The sequence below is a fragment of the Eurytemora carolleeae genome, unplaced genomic scaffold, assembly GCF_000591075.1.
Source record: "Eurytemora carolleeae unplaced genomic scaffold, Eaff_2.0 scaffold89, whole genome shotgun sequence".
NCBI classification, from domain to species: Eukaryota; Metazoa; Arthropoda; class Copepoda; order Calanoida; family Temoridae; genus Eurytemora; species Eurytemora carolleeae.
Window position 1 is genome coordinate 49,510 of NW_019396034.1, and position 27,896 is coordinate 77,405.

The following is a 27,896-nucleotide window of genomic DNA, read 5'->3' on the forward strand; positions in this document are numbered from 1 at the left end:
ACAATAGATGAAGACTCAACTAAAAGTCTTGACTTCTGGGGAGCCCGTGAAGAGTGCAAGAAGATCGGAGGAGATCTCCCAATTCAGTTAGAACAGTCCAGTAATAAATATCTATATTCCCTAGCCAAAGAATTTGAGTCTGATCTATGGATCGGTATCACAGAGAATGTAAGTTGATCATATGTTTAAAGATTTTTTGTGTAACATTTAGTATTAGATTTTTTGGGGAATCTTTTTTTTTTGGGGGGGGGGTGGTTTGTTTGAAAGTATCATTGCACTTGGTCCAGCTGTTTAAAAGTTTAAGTGACCTAAACTTTGGTAATAAGAAATTCGCAATGTTTAACAATTTTTATGATCATGTAAAATAATGATAACTTGTTTTTAGAAAAAGAAAGCAATCAAGGAATAGAAGTTTTTCATAATTTGGTTAAAGCAAAATTGCTCAACCAAGATTTTATTTGCTTTGATTCTTAATTTAAAATTTAAAAAATGAACCCGCTGAATACCCAATTTTTGGTGTGGAAGTGTAACATGAATGTAACAAAACTGAGTTTTTACCACAAACTCTGATTATCTAATATTTATATCATTTTAACTGGATGTTGCACACCTTTGATATTTTAAACAATTAATTCTGTTGGATAAAAAAATCTGTGTTTGAAATGTCCACAGTTGTTCAGGTGGCTAGTATGTAGGGATCGATTATAAATTTGAGCTTGTTGAAAAAACCCATTTCCTTTTTTGTATAGTCTCTATATTAGTCCACTTAAAGGATTTTTTCTAGAACTAAAGGGAGTCAAAATACTTATCAAAGTTCAAATTCAAGTTCAAATTAAATATCAATCTTCCATTTTGTATTTAGGAAAACGGTTCTTTTAGTTGGGTGGATGGGTATCCTATAAATGAAATTTCATCAGATCTTTGGCTTCAAAATTCAGATGAGCACCAGCCAATGTAAGTAGTTCTGGGCAATAACTTGATATGTTTTTTTTTCAAAAGGTTTTCCATAAATCTGCAAAGTTTCACTTATTCAAAAATAGTTTATTCTAAACATTTCCTTTTTGTAGACTTTTGCAAATTTTAACCCTTGGAGCAGATTTAGGTAAAAATATCGTTTTAAACTTAAACCTGAGAAAAAAAAACTCTTCAAAGTTAGACAAAAGTAAACTTTAACCGAACATAGTTTTAAGATGTTATACCCTTCACTATTTTTGTGGTGATTTTTAAAAGTTCTATAACTTAAGAAAGTTTTTTAAAAAAGATTTAAAGCTCATAATTGAATGTAACTAAACTAAAAATAAAGTTTAGTTTAATGTTTCAGCACAGTATTTGTTCTACAATATCTTAGAAACCTGTCAGCCAGGAAAAAAACATTAATTTGCACATTTAGAAATATGAATGGGTCTGCAAGGGGGTCACTTCTAGTAAATGAACATGGATCCTGGGCAACCAAACCAGAGTCTGAAACTCTCAGATATGTTTGCCAGCATGAGGCAGGATTTTTTTGTCTGGATGGAATGGTCCAGCATGATATTTGGTAAAAAGATCTTTATTATTTTTAAGAAATAGTTGGTTCCTTGTTAGGGTTTCCACCAGAATTCCGAGATACGGTTTACATACTGAAATGATCCATTTTCCATTTCCACTATTTAAAACACTTTCGGAACAATTTCCGGAACGATATTTTTCTGTAAGCCAGAAATTTCCAAAACGTTGTTCCAGAATTACAGAGCGTTCTGCAATATTGTTCTGGTTTATGGAAAAATTGTTTCGAAATTTTCCGGGAAAAGGTTTGGAAAATGTTAAAGACATCTTATACTTATGAAAAAGATAAGACCAGTAAGTAATCCCACTATTTTACTGAATGGGAATTCTACAAAGGATTCTTCCACCTCAATACTGGGGTCGATCCTGTCCACTGCTTCCTTTAACTGTGACACTTGAGTCTGCTGTGCTTCTAGGATTTGGGCTTCAGCCTGGTATTGTCACAGCACGGTCTTTTTAAACTGTTCAGTGATTTGTACTTCTTCCAAGGTTAGGGCCGCTTCCAACTTTATTGACTCTGCTGCAATTAAATCGGTAGGGTTAACCAGAGCTTGTGAGTAGTGACACTTGCCATTGCTTTAACCAGGCCGGATACTTGGCCTTTGCTGCCTCCTCCATTCCAGGGTGGGCAGGCTCCGTCGAACTCATTATTAACAACCATGAATTATTCTCAAGCTGTCAAATTTGTCCTTTCTAAGACTGCAAAAACAACCCCTTAAACCTACTTTGTAAGAGTCAAAATACATCTTTACTTATGTCAAATCTGGGAGAATAAATTATTGTTATTATATGTCTTTTTATTACTTTTTCAGTAACTGAAAACTTGCACAATGACTGGTAAATTGTGAAATTCATTGTTTACAAGAAACAAAAACAATCAATTTATTCAAATCCCAAACAAAACAATATGGCTAAAATGAACTTTTAAGGGCGGACTAGAAAATTTGGGCATGTCACAATATAGACTTGAAAATAATTCAGTATTAAAAAGCCAAAGTTTAGTTGAATAACAAAGCATGGTTGCACACACACACATTTATTTATACATTATAACTATACATTAGTGTTGGACCAACTTAAGTTGATCTAAATATACATGACATATGCTTGGGAGCGAATATATTTCCATTAGACTTTTCTCTTCAGATACTTCTGACTGACTGACTGACTTTGAATAAGGGGCATAAATTTTTCCAGTTAATGGAATAAATAGGTGATTTTTTCCAGAACATTAGGAATTCCAGAAAATGGTTCCGAAAATTTCTGGTTTCTATTTCATAAACCAGAAAAAATTCCGGGTTAACTTAACATAAACAAGAAAAATTCTGGTTTCCATTTCATCTGGAAATTTCCTGGAATTCCACTCTACAGACAAATTTCTGGATCATTCCAATTCCACAATGTAAATTTTGTTCTGGAATAATGGAAACCCTATTCCTTGTTTTTTCTTTTCCCAATAGTTCCATCCCTGTTCCTATCTTGTTTTCATGATCAATAACAGTCTCTAAAATTTCATGACTGTTATATGATTAAAATCACATTTATGAAATAAAACTCATTCCTTATTTTGATATTAATTTCAGACCATTTTTTCAAACAATTGTTTTTTATAAAAACAGAACAAAATTGCAAACAAACATGCGGCTAAAGTTTAAAAAAATGAAGAATATGCTTGGTCCTACTAACTGTTGTGTGAAACAAGCTTGTATTGCAAATAATTGTCTGTCACTTGAAATTTTGTCAATTTTAAATTGTTATCAGAAATATGTAAAATAACAATAACAAGATTCTATATTAAGGTGTTACACATTTGAAATAAATCCAGAGAAAGATATTTTGGAATGGACAGTGGCCAACAATGAGTGTACAAAGCTTGGAATGAGTCTTCCTGTTTTTAACCTCAATGAATCTGAATCTGAATCTGAATGGTACAACAAAAAATTAATAGCCCTGGCTGTGTACTTGCAGCATGTTCATGCAGGATTTTGGATTGGTGCCAAAGGTAGTAATCATAATCTGAGAAAAAGATCAACCCACCAGTAAAAAATAACAAAGAACCAAATTTAATAAATTGCAGAAGTTTAAGAAATACCTACAGCCCGTCAAATCTTGACTAACCAATTCAAATTTGTAGTTGGTGATATGATCATTCAAATTTGAACTGGCCGTAGGTAGTTTAGCCCCCTACTAATTAATTCCTTAAACGTTGTCTAATTGGAGTTAATTGGAATCAGTTTACTTCATTTTCTTTCAGAAACCACGATAAACAGTGAAAAGTTTGACTGGGTTAACTATGGTGGAGAGCTTGAGGATGGATATGATGCTAGATCAGATGATATAATTTATGATGCATTAGCTGATGATTGCCTTTGGTTTGCTCCTTGCAATGGTAATGAGTATGCCTGCAACCCAATTACCACAAATAACAAACGGTAGTTCATGGTTACAATCCAAATATTCTGAATAATATTAGATTTTCTTTTTAGATGGCTAGCTGACAAGTGTGAATCAAATAAAAGGCCTTACTACTACGGCTGCCAAATTTTAGTCAAAGAAACTGTTAACCTAACTGGAATTTTTAACGGTAACCTTTCAAATTAGTTTAAAGGAGTTTATAACGTGGGATTCAATTATAAATCCTGTTGCTACCCCTTGAAATTTATGAAAATAAATTGGCTTTAACATAGACTTACATTTATCATTTTTTTTAAAGATTATCAGTATTCAATTAAAATTGTCGATTACAAAATAACCAGCTTTTTTTTGAAGGAATGATTATTGTTTCAGTGAAAAAGTACTGCCTTCGAGGATGGACTTTATTCGCTGATGAATGTTATAAAATGGGGGACACTGAAGAAACTTGGGCATCCGCAAACACTTGGTAATACCTTTAAAGGGACCATATGTTGCGAATCAAAATAAATTTCGAATATAAAATTAAACTGTAGTATCTAATCCTTAATTGTAAATGTCATTATTTTTTTATTTTTTTAGTTTTTAACTTTCTATTTCTAAAATAACACTATTTTATTGCATTAAAAATTGTGTATTGCCTGTGTAAAAAGCTGATTTGAACTCGGCATGACAAATGAAAAGTTGTGCACATATGGGAACAAAATCTGCAAAACCTACGAACCAATATAAGAGTAATAGAATAATTGATTGTCATAAAGACGTCGTCTTTGTATACACATTTTACATGTTTTAATACGAAAAACGTAAATTTCTTGCTAACTCAAATATCAAAAGTTTTCATATTTTAATACATAATAACAAACACATAATGACATTAAAATATAATAAATTTAAATGTTATTGGGCTGCTATTACGGAAAAAAAACATCAAATAGTGTCTATAGAGAGGGACCGTCCCTTTGCACTCAAATTCTGAACGAAAAATCAGCTTTTTCTCTGGCCACAGTTGTCTTTGAAAAGTAAGACTATTACCAATCAAGAGCGAATAGGATGTTTAGTTTACCCTGAAATTACTCAAATAAGTGAACGGTCCCTTTAAGAAATTTATTTAAAAGTTGAACATTGTGTCTTGGCTGATATAAATTTAAATTGTTTTTATTCATAGATTAAAATCTAAGACTGAAATTATTAGATTTATAAATTAAAACAGATCTCATATCAGGTGCAAAGAGGTGAACCACCAATCTAATCTGGTCAGCCTCAGTTCATTAGCTGAGAACGACTTTGTTTCTAATCCTATTTCAAAGGTAAATAATAATCACAGTTAAAATGACAAGGACTTGTCTAGTAATAATTAAAGTTGTTAATTAATGATATTCAATTACACATTTCAAGTCATACCTTAAATTGGTCCACTTTCAAAAATCATCAATAAACATTTTTCCTAAGCACAATTTCAAATTTTGACCATCCATATACCCCTTCCTTAGGATCTGTGATTTGAGACAAAAATGTTGGACTAAACACCTTGGCAATGTTGACATTTATTGAATACTATAAAAAAAGCAAACATAAAAGCAAATCTATATATATATATTATACATGGATTAGATTTACATAAAGTTCTTACAGGAAGTAAGTGAGCCAAGCTGGATTGGGTATAACAAGAGAAGTGGGGAGTGGAAATGGACAGATGGAACTTCTCCAACACAATTTTACCATTGGGCATCCAATCAGAATCCACAAGATGATCCAAACCGCTGTGCTCTAATAAACTCTAATAATGTTGATAATCCTGGAAACTGGGTTACTGCATCTTGTACACAACTCCATAATTTTGTATGTAAGGTAAGGATCACAGACTGAAGAAGAAAGACTGCTTTTAAAATCTAGTATGCCTAGTTAGATATACCTTACTTGTAATGGCACAGCATGCTATTGCTGTATATCTTTATATATAAAGTTGTAATCTCTGTTTGTCTGTCTGTTTGTTTGTCCAATCACAACGGAGGAACCCTTGGACAGATTTGCCTATAATTTTGATTGGGGAACTCAGGAGAAACACGGGAATGTTCTTAGTTTGGTTTTGAAATTCTAAAATGAGTAAGTCGACTTAAATAGCGAAAATTTGTTTTTCCTGTAAATGGTGGGAGACACTTTTAGTAACCCAGGCAGCATTGGGTTCCCAAGCTAGTTCTAAATATTCTAATTACTCTAAGAAACATAAAATTCATGAATGTAGTTTATTTTCACCCTGCAATTAAAAAAATCCTGGAAATTATGACACAGGTGTTCTTGGACATAAACCCTCCCAGGTGGTTTGAGTTTAATATTAAGCTATAATTAGAAATGCTGCTATAAAAAAAATACCATTGTATGAGCCTCAGATTTATTTATGTCATCCAGTTAGTTGACATACAGTAAACAGAAAACAGATTCTAAATACAAGAATAGTTTAATAAAACATAAAGATTTATGAAAATAGCTCAAAATGTAACAGTGAATTATGCCTCAATTAAGAGGAAAGCACTGTACTTTAACCTTACAAGATAATAACTCCAATGAAGAAGTTATATATATCAAACAAGCTATATATATATCGATCCCAATTGATGGGGACGTTCTAACCTAGTTATATATCAATGCAGGGTTTTGGTGCTTCAATGCCACACAAGGACACAAGCCTAGCTATCTATGTCTATCTACGGATACTAGCAATCAATTGATCAAAGCCTCAACCAGGACAGAATCTCATCAGCTATGAATGTCAATACAGACACAAACTAGTAATCAATAGATTAATACCAATACTCAAAGTATGATCTCCAAATGTAATTTTAAAAAGAACCAAATTACTTCTAATACCATAATCAAAGTAAAGTCTCAATCAACTAACTTTATTTAATATCATATTTCTCAAAGTTAACAGGAATTAATGTAGTTACAATTCCTACAAGGTTATCTACATTACATGATAAAGACCATTGAATTACATATTCATTGCACAGTTAAGGTTTAATATACATATTTGTAGGATTAGAGAGAATAGACATAATGCAGTTAATCTCTTTACATGTTTTATAGCGTAATTTAAGTATGTCACATGATTTAAGCAAATCCTTTTAAGTATTCAATTAAAACCCAGTTTCAATGAATACTGTCATTATGTCTAAGTTTACAACATTAAATCATGAGTATGTACAATGTACTGCAGTTTTTACAAAATAGCATGTTTCCATGATTTTTGCTACAGGTCTAAGCTATTATTGGGCCTTATTTATGGCTCAAGTCTTGAGATAAGTTTCAACTAGTTTTCCACAGAGGTTTATAAAACAAGTTTCATATTGTGTTTAAAGGATTTTCATGGTTAAAATTGGCGTATTCTGGGATTTGATCTTATTAAGACTAAACATTGAGACTAATTCTTAACTGAAACCAACCAAGGTTTGCTTTATTTTCATTGGGTAGGGAACAGGGCAGTAAAAAGTCCGGTCTGTGTAAAAATAATCTCAAAAAACAATAACTTTTTTTGGCCAAAGTTACACATCTAAAAACTATATTTTTGAAAACCCCTTGAAAATGGATGTAGAAACATGTGTTAATTGATATTTGTTTAAAACAAAAACAATATTTTTTACATTTTTAAAAACTTTTTTTATACATTTTTTCAACCCTCCTTAGCACCCAAACTATAACAGTTATCGATCTAATTTTTTTTTTCTAAGAGCTGGCCTTAAAAATTGGGCTATGAACATGCATTTCAACCCTTTACCCCTCCCAGTCCACACATAGATTCAGACCCCCCAGCCTTTATAGGGTTATAGGGTCATGAACACAACAAATTACCCTTTAGAGAACACTGTCTAGCCTTTCATAGAAAGCTCTATAGTGTCTTATCTCTGGCATGGATCATTAATTTGTTAGACCCCCTATGTTTCATTTATCTTTGTTCAGATGCCCTCGACTGAAGACCCCTCTGGAAACCCTACACTTCCAGATACAACAGAAGCTCCAGAAAACCCTAACTGTGGACATCACCATGGATGGGTAGAAGATCCCAAAACAGGTTAATAAAAAAAGGAAGTCTTTACTGGAAAGGTTCAACTAAAAAAAACAAAATGTTACTACAGTGACATGGAGGAATTTTCAATTTCAGCAGAAAAGATATAAAAATTAAATAAGCATCTACTTCCAATACATCCCAGCAAGGAAAACACAGATTTTCAACAAGATTAGCTGGTGGAGAACTGGTTGATAATTCATCTGATTAATTTACGCCCCTTCCTTGTATTTTACTCATGCTAAGGCTAACTTTTATTCTCTTGAAAATTCTTCCCGTCAACAGCACTGGTAAAAATTAGGAAAATATCCTGTTAAAATTTTCACAGTTTTTTTGTGCGTATGTTCGTAGCAAAGATGCCAGCCCAAGATCTTGCATATTCCCAATGTGTTAAACACAAGTAATGCATTACCAGAATATCTAGATTTTAATTTTAGTAATCATCACATGTAAGAGAGTTGAGAAATATAATAATAAATAAGTGAAATACACCAGATGATAGTTGTGTTCCCCATGGGTTAGTTTGGATTAGATATACATTAAAAAAGGTTCAATATCAGAACTATCAAAATAAATTGACTTCATTTTATTCACTGGACATGAAAATGGTCAAAAAGGGGGAAATTTTCTTCAAATAGAAACGTAAGAAATCAGTTTATGTGAAAAAGTATTAAAAAAAAGGGTATGTGTAGGGTTGTTAATCGTTTTAGAAAACGATCGTTAAACGATCGTTTTTGGTATTGTTTTTCAATCGGAAAAAAACCATAGTTTTTAAAAACGGCCAACTCGTTTTGAATTTTTAAAAAACAAAAAAACAATCGTTTTGAAAACAATTATTTTTTGTAAAAACAAAGGGTCGTCGTTAACGAAACAATGAACTTTATAAAAACGATCTTTTTTGGAAAAACGATCGTTTTTGAAAAAAACTTCTTGATATTTTCTTTGATTTCTTATTGATAAGTTCAGATGCCCTTCAGGACATGGGGTTTCTTCTCTTCATTAACGATCGTAAACAAAGGGTTGTCGTTAACAATCTTTAATGAAGGGTTGTCATTAACGATTGTTAATGAAGGGATGTCGTAAACTATTGTTAACAAAGAGTTGTTGTTAAAGATCGTTAACGAAGGGTCGTCGTTAATTATCAGTAACAGAACAATGAGTTTTGTAAAAACTCACATTTTCAAAAGGATCATTTAAAAATGACCATTTAAAAAAAAATCTTCTTAATAAACTATCCTTTTTAAAAACAATCGTTTTGTTTTCGATTTTTCTTCGTCGTTATCAAATGATTGTTTTTCAAAAAAATGAAAAAGTTAACATTCCTAGGTATGTGCTACCATTTTCTTGAGACTCCTTTAGCATGGGAGGATGCCAAAGAGGAATGTAAGTCCATGTCTGGGTATGGAGGGGATGGTGATCTTGCTTCTTTGAATTCATTTATGGAACAGAGTTTTGTTCAAAGTAAGTATTTTCTTATTTTCTTAAATCACAATATAAGCAATTAATTTTTACTTTAGTTCTTTATGTTTACAAAATATTCCTTTAGGTTTAATCCAAAATGAAGGTGATGAGGAAGGAACTTGGATTGGACTTGCAGACTTGGGAACTGAGCGTGTGTTTAGATGGTCTGATGGAACTCCTATATCCTATGTAAACTGGAATGATGGAGAACCTAACAGTTACTTTGATAATGAGGATTGTGTTGAAATAATACCATCCCTTGGGAGCAAATGGAATGATGAAAAATGTGATATACTTAAGAAATCAGTTTGTGAGAGAAAAGGTAAATGATCTACATGAGCCATGGCTTAAATAGTTGCAGTTTACAAATACAGTTTTTTTTTCACTTTCATATTCCCCTTATATTTTTCCAAAAACAAAACTTTATTATTAATACTTTCTTTCTCCCTTTCAAACCAAGGAAGAAATGTGATGTTGTGTTTTTATTTATTGGTCATATTTTTGTGCTTTTCAGAATTCGGCTTACTTTTATTAAAACGCTCTAAGCTTTCTAGGATGAAGACAATAATGGACTCTTATTAAATTTAATATTTATTCCAGGATATAACTATAAACCTCCCCCGACCCCATCTCCTCCAGAAGGTTAGCTTCAAATTGAATGTCAAGCAAAACATAATTTTTGGTTATTATAAATTATATGTAAGCTAACAGTAAAATTTTCCTAGATAGTTTAAAAGTTAAGTATATAAAATAACTATTTAGTTTCTTGTGAGCCTGGCTGGGAAGTATTTGAGAATAAGTGTTATTACTTCAGTGGTTCTGTAGAGACCATTTCAAATGTCACAACAGGAAATATTATTTGCAAAGCATTAAACCCCATAGCTACTTTGGCCTCAATAGCTAGTAAAGCAGAATTAGATTTTGTATTAGGTAAATTTGAATTACATATTTTTATGTTAATATATATATCAGACTATTTTAATGTGTCAATCAATTTTTAGAACATATGCAAAAAAGTTCTTATATTGGAGCATCAGATTCACATGATGAAGGTGTTTGGACATGGGATGATGGTACTCCATGGGGTTTTGCTAATTGGGGAACCAATGAACCAAATGGTGGTTCAGGAGAAAATTGTCTTGAAATAGTGAACCATTCACGATTGAAAAATACTCGGGGCTGGTGGAACGACATTAACTGTGAAGACCGTGGTATCTCAAGAGGATATATTTGTTCCTATAATAATAGTAAGTTTAGTTTATCCGGTCACGTACTATTTTGTTCACATTGTATTATTTCAGAGGTTTGTCCAGACAACTGGAGATATTGGAACAACCAGTGTTGGTTTAGCTCTACTGAGAAAACTAATTATGAAACAGCTAAAAAAGAATGCTCAGATGTTAGTTTAACAGCAAAACTGGCTTCAATTCATGATATTACCGAAAACTGGTTTTTATCAGGTACAACTAAACTCTTAGCTAAAACCATTAATGAACTTCTGGTGGGAAAGTAATGGACTTTTGGTGGAAAATATTAATCTGAATAACTTTTATCATTTGTAGAACTGGAAAAAGATTCTTCTTTTATTGGGCTGCAAAAAGGATTTAATGAGAAGTGGACCTGGAGTGATGGTACTGATGTCAGTTTTAACGGTTGGGATGAAAATCAACCTGTTGGTGTTGGAAAGTGTGCAGTACTTAGAAAAGATGGAAAATGGAATACTGAAGATTGTACTTCTGAGCAGTATTATGATTGCAAATTTAAAGCAAGTAAGAAATTTCTTTTCATAAGTAAAAATATCAATTTTTTTAATATTTGACAGCAAAAAATAATTAGAACCATAAAATTTAGTTTCTTTTTTGATAAATTAATGAACTAGCATATTTATTAATTCTGGCCTGACCCTTTTATTGTAAACATGTACTATTTCCATAGGCATTTCTTAACTTTTTCTACATTGCTTTTAGGTGCATATTATGGGTGCCCAATTGGCTGGAGTTTAGCAAAAGGCTGGTGTTATCTTTTGCAAGATGATGTTCTACTATGGGAAGATGCGGTTACAGCATGTAAGGCTAAAGGCGGGGATTTAGTATCCATTCAGAGTTATAGTGAACAGGAAGAGGTGTTTGCATTGATAAACAGTGGCCCACCATGTCCCGAAAGTTTTATAGAGGACAATGGCATTTGTGTTTTTGTATCACCCTATTTACTTACATGGGCAGAAGCAAGGTCATCATGTTTAGAAGCTGGCTCTGACCTCTTTATGGTTAAATCGGCTGCTGATCAAGCTGTTGTGAAGAAATACTTAACAGAGGGTGAAGAATTATGGTTGGGTGGCACAGATGATCAAGAAGAAGGCTCATGGGTATGGGTAGATGGGACACCTTTTATGTATTTCAACTGGGAGGAAGGAAATATTAATACTAATGGAGAGAACTGTGCACTGAACAGAGGAGAAACCAACCACTGGGTAGCCAGAAATTGTTCTGAAATTCATGCATATGTGTGTGCAAGGCCTACAAGTAAAGATAAAACACGATGGATTGGATTATCTGATAAGTCAAGTCTCCAAACCTTTGAATGGTCAGATAAGAATCCTATGATTTACAGTAACTGGGGTGTTGGAATGCCTAATACTTATGGAGAGTTACCAGTATGTTCCTACATTAACACCATTCATGGAGACTGGATGCATACAGAATGCTCAGAATCTAAGGTTACACCACTAAATTAATTAAATAAATATGTTTTAACTTTTACATTTTTGAAATGTACAGGGTTCTGTGTGCAAAACAAATTCTGAAATTACTGGTCCTCCCCCTGATGTTGATGGCTGTCTTGAAGATGAAGTTGCATATATGGACACATGTTACAGATTTGATGTTCATTTTACATCTTATGATGCATCTGAAAAAACCTGCAAGGATTGGGGTGGTCAACTGTTGGATCTGCAATCAGAGTATGATATAATTCATTTCAAAATTTAAAATATCTTAAAATCAGTTCGTTTACATTATTTGCTTTCTCTGTAATTTTTTAGATATGAGCAAGCCAAAATTACAACATTTGTTGTAGACCTTGAAATTCATTTTTGGGTTGGACTGAAATACAATAATGCTACTCAATCATTTGAATGGTCTTCAGGGAAACCTGTAGAATACACTCACTGGGCTGAATATGAACCAGGTAAAAAGGAATTATCAAATGAAAAAAGCTTAATCAAGAGAGATAATCAAACAATGTTATTTCAGACTTCAACCATGCAGAAGATGATGGATCTGGTTTTTGTGCATATATGCATAGACATGAAGATATCGGGTTTTGGAAAGTTATTAGATGCTCTAAACCAATGGCCAGTATCTGTGAATTTCCTAGACAGGGATATACAGAGCCACCAACAACAACTACAACAATTCGTCCAGAAGCTCAATGCCCAAGCTATGAGTGGATAAAATATAATGAACATTGTTACAGGTTTGATTGTTGTAAATTTGTTAAAACATGTAATTTGACACTATTTTTTTCAGAGCATTCGAAGCTTATAATATTGGAAATGGATTTGGGTATGGCTTTGAAGATGCAAGAAAATTTTGCCAAAGTCAGGGTGGAGATCTAATAACAATTGGTGATTATGATGAAGATTACTCTACTGTACAATCACAGTATTTATATGGGAATTATTATATTGGACTGAGGGCAAATGAGAATGAAGATAATGAACTGGTAAATTCCATAACATCAAAAATTTCAAGAAAATGAAAGTAATTTTAATTTTACAGGAATATGGTTGGATAGATGATACACCTTTAAGTTTTATAAACTGGGGATATTTGCAACCAAACACACATGATGGTAAGCATATTGTTTTGTGTTGGTGATAAAGAAAAACCAATTTTGATTCAGGAAAAGAACTATGCATTGCATATGACTTCACATCAGTCTATGCTTGGCGTAACTTCAACTGTGAAGAGAGGTTAGGTGTAATTTGTGAATCAGTGGCAGGAATTGAAGCTCCAACAACAGTGGATCCTCCTACTCCACCACCAAGGTATAAATAGACTTCAGATTTGATAATAAGTTATCTGTCATTTTTAACAAGCAAAGAGACTTAACCACTTTAATTTCTACACTCATATCTTTGCAATCTGATGATATGACATATTTTAAACATTTATTTCTTTAAGATAAGTTAGCTAAAGTTTGAAATTCATAAAGTGTACTCTAAAGATTTCAACGAAAGTGTAACATAATGTAAAATGTATGTTTTTGTACATTACATTACAGTAGTATGAAATGTTTAGTTTTATTCTTTTTAGCAAGTTTAAAAGTGTAAGGTCAAAGAACTAAAAAATGCTTATCTATTTTGAAAGTTTTCCGAAATATTATAATGAAAAATTCAACTTTTCAGAAATAGTTTATTAATGAAATAATCAGGAAACAAAAGTTTTTTATACAGATTATAAATTTTAATAGTATAACATATATCATGACTATTAAAAAAATGATATTCTGACAATCAAAATGTTTCATAACTTTTCTCTGAGTACTAAATTGATTAGTCTAAATTGATTAGTCTAACGTTTTAAATATGTCGGATGAAAATATTGTTCATAAAACATAAGGTTATGAGGGCTGAGTTTTAATTTCAAAAGCGTAACAATAATTAACGACACTAATGTCAGTTTTTAGGAAGAAAATAGAAACAAAATTATCACAAAAAAATCTTGCAATGCGTTTATTTAGAAACCAACATAATTTTTAATTAAGTGTAATGTAAGAAATGTTTTGTCCTTTACATTTTAATACAACGTAATATATGGAACATGTTTTAATATCTTTCTTTGAAAAAAATGAATGAACAGTTTTAAATGTCAGTTGTAAAATTATGTAATGAATAAAGGTTATTACAATAACATTTCAATAAAACAGTTCGTAAGAAAAGTTGAAATTTTGTAAAAATTTCTGAAGTTAAGATAAAATGTGCAGAACTATATGCCTTAATGACGTTTTATTGAAACAAAACGTTTGTAACCTTTTAGTTTTAAAAGCAAGTAAAATTGTAACTTAAAGTCTCTGAAAACATTTAACTTGGATAAAAGTTGGAGGTTAACAAACTGTGGTTACATTACTGAAGCTTTTTTAAAACAAAGAATTCAAAAAGGTACAAAGCTTATTTTTTTCACCAACATTCATTCAAGCTTGATGGTGTATAGGGTATTAAGTGCCACAAATACATTACATAACTTTGTTCTATGCCTCAAAATATCATAATGTGCAAGATAATGTTCCAAATGTTATACTTATAATAAACACTATCATAACAAAAGCTGATATTACATAAAAACAAAACCTTTAAATCTTTCTTTAGTGTATACATACTATCAGGTTACAAAGATATATAATAAAAGAATGATTTTAAAATAAATAGTTAGAGACTTTTTTTGATTTCATTAATTTCAAATTCTAGCTAGTGTAAGAATATTAAAACAATTACCAATCACATAACACAAATAATTAAGAATTCCATGTGGAAATGGTTTGGGGGAAGAATGGTTCCGTATCTCTGAGATTGAAGATATGTGCTATGCTATCTATCAAGATTTCAATTCCCAAGGGAAAACATTTAGACAGGCAGAAGATTATTGCTCACAGCAGGTTAAAAATATTATGTATTTAAGTTGACAATCTTTAGTGGCTGGATACTCAGGGTCAGAGAGAAAAGATCAAGGATGCCATTAAGCATGGTCGTCTTGTTTAAGAGACCCCAGATTTTTGTTGAAGACTCCAATGAAAATCTTAGTGTCTCCATTGAGAATTGTGGGGTTTAAAATAAAAAGTTTTGGGTCTCAAATGCAAATTTTTGGGTCTCTTATAACATCTTGGTGGTCTCTGATGAAAATAATTGGGTCTCCAATGAAAATCTGATGGTCTCAAATGAAAATCTGGGGTCTTGAATGAAAAGCTCGAGGTCTCCAATTAAAAGCTAGGGGTCCTCACAAAAATCTAAAGGTCTCCGACAAAAATATTTGAGTCTCCAATAAAAATCTGATGATCTCCAATGAAAATCTGGGGGTCTCCAATAGTACTCCAATAGTTCCCAGACTCCTTCTTTTGATATATTCTAATAATGACCCTGATTATTACTTTTTAAACTCCTGTCACATTCTACTATCATGTCTGAACCTAAACTTGGACCAAATCTAATGGATAGCAGAAAATATTAGAACTATGTACACCAAATTGAACTATTTCACCTGTGTTCCAGTGTAAATCAAGAGAAGTTTTATCAATATTGCATTTTATTTGTTCCTAGGGAGCCCACTTGGCATCAATACACACTCATGAGGAAAATTACTATCTCCGGAGTGAAATTGAGTTCAGTAATGTTGCAAATGTTTGGATTGGATTGACCAGCTTAAATCTGGATGAGGGATATGAGTGGACTGATGGAACTCCAGCTGAATATTTAGCTTGGGGTGAAAATGAGCCTAATAATGCGCTAGATCAAGAAAGTTGTGCCTCACTGAATTCTCGAAATGGGTAGATTTTATGTCTTTGAATATTTTAAGATGCTAATAATGTTACTAATTTGAAATTCAAGTAAAAAATCAGATCCTTTAATTATAACTTTATTCAGTGTGGAATATGTTCTTGGAAAAAAGTAAAGGCTCTTATTATCAACATATTTTCAATAAAAAAGGCTGAACTAAACTCACATAAACTTGATTTATCAAATGTTGTATAGTATAAGATTTAAATTACTTTTACTTTATTCTAATTGAAGCCATAATTCAAGAAAATATTGCAATGCTTTAGATATTGGAATGATGCAAGATGCAACATTGCTCAATCTTGGATTTGTAAAAGACCAAAAGATGGAGAGTACACCACAAAAGCATCAACAGCTTACCCTTCAGGTAATGATTAAAAATATTAACTTCCTATTAAATAAAAGAATTTTCTTAAATGTATTTTGATTTAATTTGATTTCCAAAAAAAGATCATTGTGAAAGGTCACTGTCCGAAAGACTGGTTGGAATTTGAAGGACGTTGTTACAAGATCTTTGGAGATGAAACTTCTTACTCTAACTGGACAACTGCAAGGGAAACATGTAAAAGTTTAAGTATCACCAGGTAACAAGATCTAATTTGTTAATAATTTTCCCACCTTCCAAGTCATTGTTTTAAATTATGCTATCATCATGCTCATTTCAAATATTACTTTTAATAAAAACATAACTAGTGTTAAATCTTTCTTTTTCATGCTGTTTCATCTATTTAATGATTTAAAATTTAATTTCTAATTGCAGATAGGGTTGTTAATCGTTTTTGTAAATCGTTTTTCAATTGTTTTCAAAAACGATCATTTTGTTTTCGGAAAAAAAACGATCGTTTTTAAAAACAAACCACTCGTTTTGAACTTTTAGTAAACAAATAACAATGGTTTTTAAAAACAATTGTTTTTATTAAAACGATTTGCGACCGTTTAATTGTTTTCAAAAAACGATTGTTTTTGAAAAAACGATCGTTTAAAAGAAAAAATTTTATTGACAATTATGTTAAAGATTGTTAATGAAGGGTTGTCGTTAACGATCGTTAACAAAAAACAAACTTTATAAAAACAGTCGTTTTTAAAAAACGATCCTATTTTTAAAAAAAATTACATGCAACTTTATTGAATGTCGTCTTACATGAAGTTTATCAGTTGTGAGGGAGTTAAAACTTCTTGATATTTTCTCAAAAACTACTCAATGCCCTTTAGGTCGGTTTCCTCTCTTTGTTAATGATCGTTAACAAAGGGTCGTTGTTAAGGATCGTTTTAAATACGACTATTTTTAAAAAACGAATTTAAAAAAAAAAACGTTTTCAAAAAGGATCGCTTCATTTCGATTTTTTGTCATCATTTTCATAACGAAACAATCATTTTTAAAAAAATGAAAATGTTAACATCCCTAATTGCAGAAGACACAAGGGAGAACTTGCTTCAATCCATAGTGACTTGCAAACAGCATTTTTGGTAGCTGAATCAGCTAAATACCCTGAGGTAGTTAATTCAGTAGTTGATACATTTATACTTAAAATAGAGTAAATACGGTATTAGTATTTGAACACTGGTTGTTTGACATCTTTGGTTAGCTGGGCTCTTGGCATAAGTGACTTTTTTTCCAATAATTATTTCCAGAATGGAATTTTTTACCCTATTAATATGTTACTGACTAAAGTTATGAATTAAGAATGGATATTGGATTGGGCTGAACATGCTTTTATCCTACGGAGAATCATTATTTACTTGGAGCGATGAAACAGACGTAGACTTCACAAATTGGGACCAAGATGAGCCAAATGGAGCAGTAAGTAAAAAAAGTTATACACCCATTCACAGTTTGTGGGCAGCAGTCAACTACCCCAACCCCTTTGAGTAAAATAAGGGGGGGGGGGGTTAACTCCACTGATTTTTTTAAAATATGAGCTTTTTTGGAACACATCATTAGAGAGGAAAAGGGGGAAAATAAAAATGTATTCCTTTGTTAGTAAACTGCACTTTTCTCTGCAAACACATGATAAGTATTTGGAGGGGGTTGGGGTGACAACATAACTGTGCTTAGATTTTAATTAATATAATTTTACTGCTCAGTGGTACTATGAGTACTGTGTTCAAATGTATGGATTTAAAGACAGCCCGGGAAAATGGAATGATGCTAATTGTGATACAAAAACAGGATTCATATGTGAAGCCATTGTTTCGGACAATATCCCCACTGAGGTTAGATTTATTTCACCACACATTTTTAGTGCTTGGCTTATTTCAATAAAATTTATGATGCTTTTAGTCACTTCTCCTTGTGTGTACATCAAAACTATTACATTTGGCAGATTTTCTATTTCTAACGTTTGACTTCAAAAATGTTTAAAATGTCCAAAAAACCTTCTTTTTGAGTGAGGTCCCACAAAAATTTTTGTCTTACAAAAATATTGGACCTAATCTGTATAGCTTGTTATGTTCATTTGATAGAAAAAAAAGAGAAAAATGTTCAAAGTTTGTTTTTAGTCTCCAGCAGATTGGAAACCTTGCAGTAAAGCTGGCCTGGGTGAGAAAGGTTTCATTGAGCTGCATGGAAACTGCTTTAAAGTAAATTCCAAATTTTAAATATACTTTACAGTTAAAATAAAATTATTTGAATTTGTTAAGTTTGAATCTGAATCTAAGAGTTGGGAAGAGGCAGAAACAGTCTGTAAAAACTATGGTGACCATGTGCACTTGACCTCTGTCATGAATAAGTTGGAAGAAGATATTTTAGTAGTACTGTCGCATCCTGAAGATTTCTGGGTTGGACTCAAGAAAGAGGAGGTAACATCAATTAAAAAATTACCTATTTCTAATAACATCATTCATATAGTAAAATCTATGGTCAGATTTTTTTAGATTTTTATAAAATTGAGTGGAAAATTTTAAAGATAGTTTCAAAATGTCTCTGTAGCAATTTTGTAAATAATAATTTTATGAATCTTGAGTATCCCAACACTAAATTTTTAGATATTAAAATAAGCACATCTCTGTCATCCTTGATTAATAACAGGTTTAAGGGGTATGAATGTGCCACTCTACAATATAGTGGCACTTGACTTTACCCTACAGTTACTATAAAAATGTTAAAGAATACCTGGAAATGGGCAGATGGCTGGCCTGTGGAATACACTAATTGGTATAACACTGAGTTTGAAAATGGAACATGTGCCTTTATTAAGTCGCAGTAAGTAACTTATTACAGTTGGCCAATTGTAATGTTTCTTCTCTGTGATTTGTTTTTGTAGAACTTTTTAAAATTTAAACTAGTTATTCATATTGCCATTAAGCAATCATTATATTGAGATTGCCTATGTCTTATTCAATTAAAACTTTTTTGGAATTGAGGACAGAATCAACCTTTATATTAAAAAGTTATCTATGATTTTGAGATGCATAGATCATAGATAATAAATTGATAGTTGACATGGTCAAGACATCAATAGACGTTTTGCAGTTTCCCTTTATAAGCCCTTTATAAATCATGGTAAACTAGAGGTTAAAAGTTCAGTGAGAACTAACTTTAGATGTCTATCAATTAATATTTGATTTTTAAAAATTTTTAAGTCTACAAAGTGGTTTAAGCAATCTTTGATTTATTGAATGAGAGATCAAAATATGAAACACTCTGATACATTCAGACAGATCACATGTCATTGTTGTTAGTTTAACATGAAATGCTTAACAACAGATACTTTCCAGAGGAGGACATTGGTTCCAGGAGGATTGCAGTAAAAGTATGAAGTTTGCTTGTAAACATATAGAAGATGATACTCCTACTCCTCCACCACCAACCTACTGTCTAGACGGGTGGTATGGATATCAGGTATAGACCTACAAATTTGATCACCAATCTAGGAGAGCTATTGATGGGAAATCAAGCATCTATCTCAAATGGGGGTATATATCTAAATAATAAAACAAGAAATTTGTATATATGTTCCCTCTGGTTTGCCAAACGGCTAGATCGAATAGGGTTGAATTTTTTTTCAACTTTTTTCTTTCTTTTCAACATTATTTTTTTTCCATAGGCAACGCCTTGCCCTTCAGCTAGTTCCTTATAAATCATTATTTTACATAAAGTTTTGTTTAACTATTTTTTTCCTGGGTGTACCTTCACAAGCAGCAGAAGCAACAACTGGAGATCAAAGTTGGGGTTAAACCAGAGCTATTTTGGGAAATACTAATTCAAATGAAATAATGATATTTCCAACTATTATTACCTAAGCCATTGATTTTGTTGTTGTCTATTTTGGCTCATGAGGGGCATGAACACCATTCAGAGATATGCAACATACATTAAAAAGAAGATGTAAAATGATGGTTTATAAAGAAAAGATAAACCATTTGTGATGGCTGCTCAACTCCTTTCGTATCAGCCATCCCCTTTATTCAACCACTGTCTCCGTGATTGGCTTTTTTTCATTAAAAGCACAACATTTCAAAGTTTATAGTACAATTTATAGGATAAATGCTACATGGTCAGTGATGTTATCATGGATATGCCAAGCGCTAGACAAGCTTGTTGGCAGGTAAAAACAGAGTATTTAATCAGGGTTTGGCAGGAGTTGGCAGATAAAAGCAAAGCATTTAATCTGGGTTGGGCAGATGTTAGAAGATTAAAAGCTGAACATTTAATCCATGTGAGTCAGATGTTAGCAGGTAAAGGCTGAGCATTTAATCAGAGTTGTGCAGATGTTGGGTGGTAAAAGCTGAGCATTTAATCTGGGTTGGGCAGATGTTAGCAGGTCAAAGCAGAGCATTTATTCTGGGTTGGGCAGATGTTTGCAGGTAAAAACAGAGCATAAGTATTTAATCCAGGTTGGGCTGATGTTGGCAGGTAAAAAGTTGAGCATTAAATCAGGATTGTGCAGATGTAAGTAGGCAAAAGCTGAGCATTTAATCCGGGTTGGGCAGATCTTGGCAGGTAAAAGCTGAGCATTAAATCTCGGTTGGGAAGATGTTGGCAGGTAAAGGCTGAGCATTAAATCTGGGTTGGGAAGATGTTGGCAGGTAAAAGCTGAGCATTAAATCTGGGTTGGGAAGATGTTTGCAGGTAAAAGCTGAGCATTAAATCTGAATTGGGCAGATGTTGGCAGGTAAAAGCTGAGCATTAAATCTGAGTTGGGCAGATGTTGGCAGGTAAAAGCTGAGCATTAAATCTATGTTGGGCAGATGTTGGCAGGTAAAAGCTGAGCATTAAATCTGAGTTGGGCAGATGTTGGCAGGTAAAAGCTGAGCATCAAATCTAGGTTGGGCAGATGTTGGCAGGTAAAAGCTGAGCATTAAATCTGAGTTGGGCAGATGTTGGCAGTTAAAAGCTGAGCATTTAATCTGAGTTGGGCAGATGTTGGCAGGTAAAAGCTGAGCATTAAATCTGGGTTGGGCAGATGTTGGCAGGTAAAAGCTGAGCATTAAATCTGGGTTGGGCAGATGTTGGCAGGTAAAAGCTGAGCATTAAATCTGGGTTGGGCAGATGTTGGCAGGTAAAAGCTGAGCATTAAATCTGGGTTGGGCAGATGTTGGCAGGTAAAAGCTGAGCATTAAATCTGAATTGGGCAGATGTTGGCAGGTAAAAGCTAAGCATTAAATCTGGGTTGGGCAGATGTTTGCAGGTAAAATCTGACCATTAAATCTGGGTTAGGTAGAGTGTTTAATCCAGGTTGGATGGGTGTTTCCCATCAACTGAACACCACCCCAACCTGAACAGATCTAAAAAGCCTAATAGAATCAATATGAACATTGAACAGTAGTGGCTGAAATATTTTAAGGGCAAAGCAAGCTTAATAGATCAATTAAATTATAAATTTTTAACTTATTTATAAGAAAATTATTTTACCACAGTTAGAGCATAGATATATTTTACGTGGACAAATAAGACATTACTTTATTTTGATCATTGCAATATTTTAGATATTAATTTTTTTCAGTTTAAAAACCCTGATGGAACTCATGGTGATCTGCTTAGTCTGCATAGTGCTGAGCAAACTCAAGCTGTAATGAAATATGTTTACAATATGTATCCAAACTTGGGCTCAGTGAGTAATTTCATTTATGTTTGAGTAAATTTCTCAATCAACTTTGAAGAAAGTTCTTAAAATTTAACTTTAAATTATCCTTTTTATACTTGAAATTATAAAATTATAAAAAGATTGCAAAAACTGATGATTATGGTTTTAAAACTAGTTTTACGTTTAGTTTTGCTGGGAGTCTTAATGTTTTTGATCCAAAACCTTCATTTTGTTTTGTTAAAAAATAATATTAAGGATGCCATACAATAGTCACGTCCACTCTTAACATTTTCCTGATCTCTGTAAAGGATAATAGACCTAATAACCCTCCATTATAGAGTGGGATGTCCAAAATACCTTTAAAAGCTTTGTATAATCAAGAACAAATGAGATTTCCATGTTTTTAACTTTGAAAATTGAAATTACAACTGTCGTCTTTCGATAATATAGAAAAAATATTGCTAAGGTTTGGATAGGGCTGAGTAGGAGTGGAGAAGGGTTTGAATGGACTGATGAATCTCCGTTTGATTTTGAGAACTGGTATGAAGGAGAACCTAATGATGGTTATGAATCAGAAGATTGTGTTGATGTAAGTTTTTGTTGGCATAATTCTAGATTTTGTTGTTCCTTTCTGTAAAAATTGCTTTTTCATGGAATTTGTCCAATGAAAATCGTTATTATGAACAAAATATTAGAATTGCTTAATGCTTATAGCTTTTCTGTTGTTTTCTTCATTTCAATTTTACATATTTGATGTAAGATATTTGATGGAAGATATTTGATGGAAGAAGTGGTAGAATCAAGAACAGAATAATAGGAAAAACTAAATTTTTTTGTATTAAAGCTCACATTTTTTTGTTCTTAAAAAAACAAGAGTTTATGTTGTGTAGCTATATTCTACAGGCAATTGGTGAAGCCTTTACATGGAATGATGTATTTTGTTCCCAATACACAGCCTATGTCTGCATGCTGGATCAAGGTAGATTAATTTATAAATAGTGATATCACCTAGATTTGATATTTTCTGTTTCTGCAATTCATTGTTAGTTAAACACTTCGTCTAAATTAATTTAAAAAATGCATATGTTCTCTATTTTCAAAATATCCTTATTATTTTTCCTAGTTTTTGTTACTTTCCTAAATTAAAAAACATTTAACAAAATTTTTTGTTCAACATATTTGCTTGTTAAAAACAATTGTTTATTTTACTTTGAAAACAATGTTTGTTAACTATTTAGAACACTTAAATGTGAATTAATCTTTCTGATATTTCAAGAGACCTTAAAGTCTTTATTTTTAAAGACCCCAATGCGTTTTCTGATTACTATTTGGACCCAAAGCCTATATTTCTACAGACCCCAACACCTATATTTCTAGAGATCCCAATGCAACGCTTCTTTTTCTAGAGAACCCAATACATCTATTTCTAGCGATCCCAACATCTCTATTTCTAGAGATTGTAGCGCCTTAATTTCCAGAGACCCCAACAAATCTAATTCTAGAGACAACTCAACGCATATATTTCTAGAGATTCCAACACATCTATTTCTAGAGACCTCAACATATTTATTTCTAAAGATCCCAGCATATTTATTCTTGAGACCTCAACACCTCTATTTCTAGATATCCCAAAACCTCTATTTTTAGATATCCCAACAAGTACATTTCTAGAGATATCAATACCTCTATTTCAAGAGATCTCAACACTTCTATTTCAAGAGTTCCCAACACATTAATTTCTATGGATTATAACACCTTTATTTTCAGACACACAAAAGTCTTTAATTCTCGAGATCCAAAAGGCCAACACCTCTATTTCTAGAGAACCCAACACAATAGTTTCTATAAATCCTAACACCTATATTTCAGAGACACAAAAACCTTTAATTCTAGAGATCCCAACAGTCAATCTACTTCTAATGATCCTAACACTTATATTTTTAGAGATCCAAATACATTTATTCCTAAAGATCCCACACCTCTATTTTCAGAGATAGCAACACCTTTATTTCCAGAGATCTCAATACCTCCATTTTCAGAGACCCCAACGCCTTTTTTACTAGAGATCCCAATACCTCTATTTCTAGAGACACCAAAGTCTTTATTTCTAGAGACACTAAAGCCTGTATTTCCAGGGATCCCAACACCTCTATTTCTATTGATCCTAACGCATATATTTTTAAAGAACCTGATACAACTGTATCTAGATATCCCAACAAATATATTTCTAGAAGTTGAAACTCCAACACATCTATTTCTAGAGACCCCAACACATTTCTAGAGACACCAAAGCCTTTATTTCTAGAGATCCCAACGCCTTTATTTTCAGAGACTCCAACGACAACTGTAACTACCATATCCTCTGAGTCTCCAGTAACTGGTTCATCACCCCACACAGAGGAGACAACCACTGAAAGGAAACCCACAGAGCATACAACACAGAGAGAAACTACAAAGCATACCACAGGTCTCTTTTAACCATTCCACTCCAATTTAGTCTTGTAAATGGAAAGGGTATGAAATAAATTCTGCTCAGTACTGTTTGCTGCGAGAGAGTGAACCTGAAACCATTTTTTGATAAGCAGGTTGGATCTTCCTCATCATTTGGGATCAATATACAGCTTGTTGATAACTAGGCTTGTGTTCCTTTGTGGCATTAGAGCGGATTGTCCCCATCCTTTGGGATTGATATATAGCTTGTTTGATAGCTATGCTTGTATCCCTATGTGGCATTTAGAGCATTGGATCGCCCCCATCATTTGGGATCGATATAGATTGCTTATTGATAGCTAGGCTTGTGTCCCTGTGGGGCATTTAGAGCACTGTATTAATAGCTGAATTTTGATAGCGGACGAATTGTACCTGGATAGATACGTTCGAGAATTTGTTATGGAGTAGGTGTTTACTACAGACATACGGCAGGGGTCTTAGCTTTGTTGGCAGAGCAAGCTGGTGCAGACGTAGGTTGACGCAGTCTGAGTCTGTAAAAACGATCGTTTCGTTATGAAAACGACGACAAAAAAACGAAACGACGACCCTTTGTTAATGATCGTTTACAGAGCCTTCTAGCTAAATATACAACCTTTTCAGAGCATCATACTGATGATCACCCTACAACTACCACAGTGCCTGATAACCAGGGTACAACTGAATCCAATAATCCTACAGGTTAAATATTTTCTGCAATTTTTCTTAGTTTTTTCCCTTCATTATTTAGCAAAACAATAAATAAAACTTAATATTTGAAAATTTTCAAAACTTAAAATTTTCAAGTTTAACTGTTCGTAAATACATAAAATACAGAAAATTGTGGAATAGGAAGATCTATGTTAAAACAGTCCAATGAACTTAAAACACAGCAATTTACACAAACCCATTATATTTCAAAGGTTCATTTTTAATCCAATTGTTTGCCTCTTAAAAACATCAAAAACAAATAAAATTACTTTTGTGTCGCATTCCAATTCCACAGTTTTATTTATTCAAAAATTCTTGAAAATACTTATTAATTGATTATATTATTTAGATTCTGGAATGGGAGATGGTGCAATTGTAGCTATTGTACTGTTCGTTCTAATCTTATGTACAATCTCTGCTGTACTTGTTATACAACTAAGGTATTTAATGAGGCTGTTTCATAATTTCAAATGACCATTCATTTTAGGAATTAACTCCCGATTTACAGGTTTTGTACTTTTATTGAGATATCCGAGTTTTCTTTCTTAAAATCCCCAATAGCAATTTCGTAATGAAAGCAACGATAATATATATATAGATATGCAGACAGGTATAAATTTAGAGGTCTTGAGATAATGAGCACAAAGCACCATCTCTGTCGTACGCATGGCATTTTATCCTCTGGATTGTTGCTAATTTATCACTTTGTTTATGCGTGATAACACTAAATGCGTACTATTGTATCAACAATGTATACTGCATATTGTACTTAATGAAACAAATTAATCAATGCAAATAAAACTGGGGTAGGAATTTGACTAGACAGAGTTTAAATGTGCAAGTTGTACTGAATGGCATACGTAAATTAACGCAATTTAAATAAAAATTATGACTATAAAAGTACATCGAGTCTAGGACAAATTACAACTGATCTGATCATAACATAAACAAAACGCGTACTGTATGTTTGTGTTACCTTGAAATTTAATTTTATTGGTCAAACAGGTCCAGATAGCAACACTTGAACTATACAGGATGCAATACGCGTACTGTATGTTTATATAACACAAATGCGTATTTCCTAGAGATAGCAGAAAGGGGAGAAAGGCATATAGAAAGTAATCAATTTGCTATAGATGTCTCTTTGTGCACATTTTTTCAGAGGTTCAAAAATTAGTTGTCTGCTACAGGCAATTTAGGAAGGAGGTTTCTACCTGCCTGCATATCTATATATATTTTATCGTTGAATGAAAGCAATCTGCGGATTTTTTTTTAGCAGAGGCAATGTAGAAAGTATGCAGAAACACAATAACTTTTTCGTATATTCATGATTGTTAAATTATATTTTTAAATTAAAAAAAAATAAGGGAGAATAACTGGGATTGGAGGAGAATGGCAACAAATGCACGAGCCAGGTCGTCTTCGATGTTCCGCCAAAATGGGGCGCCATCTTTTCCCAACATGGCGTACAACTCAGGTCAATCAATTCATATTTTTGACTGATGGAAATATGAAATAAAAAATATTTTTGGTTAAAAATTTAATGTGCATAAAATTTAACATCCTCCATTTCATGAAATGCCTGAGAAAAAAATTTATCTGAATTTTTTTAACGCGTTTTCTCTTTGACAAATGACGGATTTTGCAGGAGTTAGAAAAACGAAAACTTTTTTATCTTTGCTTAGATAACGGATCTAAAAAGGTACATTTATGTATCAGGCATGCTATTATTAAAACAAAGAGGTTTAAAAACTCCGTGGACAAACTCTTTAGCTTTATATTTACATATATATGAATATAATTTTTTTCAGGTTCCAGCAGTGTTAAAACTACATGAAGACTAAGTGAAAACGTCAACAGAAAGGGCTGGAAAGCCAGCGACAACAATTCTTTGTCCGAACCACATTATCATTATTTCTAGTCGGCCAATATTAAGTTTTTTTTAATATTAAAGAATCAACCAATGAAGAATTAATTAAAAATGCCAAAAGAACTATAGATGCACAAAATATGATGAAGTAACGATGTCTATGATTCTCTTAACCTCCCCCCTCTCTACCTTTTTTTATAGTTTTCTATCCCAAACCTCTCCATGTGTAACCCTTGTTCAGTCTATCTGCAAATTAAGGTTCAAACGAGAATGAAAAATACTTTGTTGCCCAGAAAATGTCCACCTTTAGATAGTATAAAATAGTATTTAATTTATGACCTTTTTTTCAATTGTTGTTTTATACATACATGCATATATGCATTTGTGCATAGGTTTAATAAAATTATACATTTTTGTAACATGTACTTAATTTATTTAATAAATAAAAAGAAAGTTGTGAAAATTTTATAGAAATCGGTACAGCCAGTGAAGTGCAGATCGGGAAAAGAAAAAGTTTAGAGAAAAAATGTTTAAACTGATTCTTTGATTTAGTATAGTGATACCTACTGAGAAAGCTGTAATCTGTAAGAGTTTCGTCTGCTATGTTCACATTTTGTTTGTTTATGTTTTGACATGCATACGGTTGCAGTACTTAGTAAAACAAGAAAATTACAGTATACAAACAGAGTAAGCTTGTCAGTCCTCACTTTTCATCTTGCGGAGACATTATAGACGTACACATCTTTCCAGTCTTTTACCCTTTTCAAAAAATAAACTCTAGCAGACAAAATA

At 32.4% G+C, this 27,896-nt stretch overlaps 1 protein-coding gene across 1 annotated transcript; it reads left to right on the forward strand.

Annotated features, from left to right (window-relative positions):
* Positions 1–27,567, forward strand: LOC111697675 (macrophage mannose receptor 1; the record flags this gene model as incomplete). Its single annotated transcript, XM_023467759.1, is given in 44 exon segments — positions 1–168; positions 863–954; positions 1,391–1,537; positions 3,345–3,547; positions 3,800–3,977; positions 4,032–4,129; positions 4,333–4,426; positions 5,183–5,267; positions 5,593–5,808; positions 7,915–8,026; positions 9,347–9,481; positions 9,567–9,803; positions 10,082–10,123; positions 10,244–10,411; positions 10,483–10,728; positions 10,783–10,941; positions 11,044–11,250; positions 11,449–12,197; positions 12,259–12,440; positions 12,522–12,667; positions 12,733–12,955; positions 13,009–13,204; positions 13,261–13,333; positions 13,385–13,529; positions 15,001–15,136; positions 15,795–16,021; positions 16,298–16,398; positions 16,495–16,615; positions 17,444–17,525; positions 17,716–17,832; positions 18,117–18,245; positions 18,531–18,611; positions 18,672–18,830; positions 19,139–19,233; positions 19,749–19,872; positions 20,513–20,578; positions 21,977–22,084; positions 22,524–22,646; positions 22,961–23,036; positions 24,387–24,524; positions 25,148–25,225; positions 25,584–25,674; positions 26,602–26,711; positions 27,046–27,567. Coding segments are annotated over 44 exon segments (6,489 nt in total), but the record flags the coding sequence as incomplete, so codon positions are not given.
* Between the last annotated feature and the right edge of the window lie 329 nt (positions 27,568–27,896).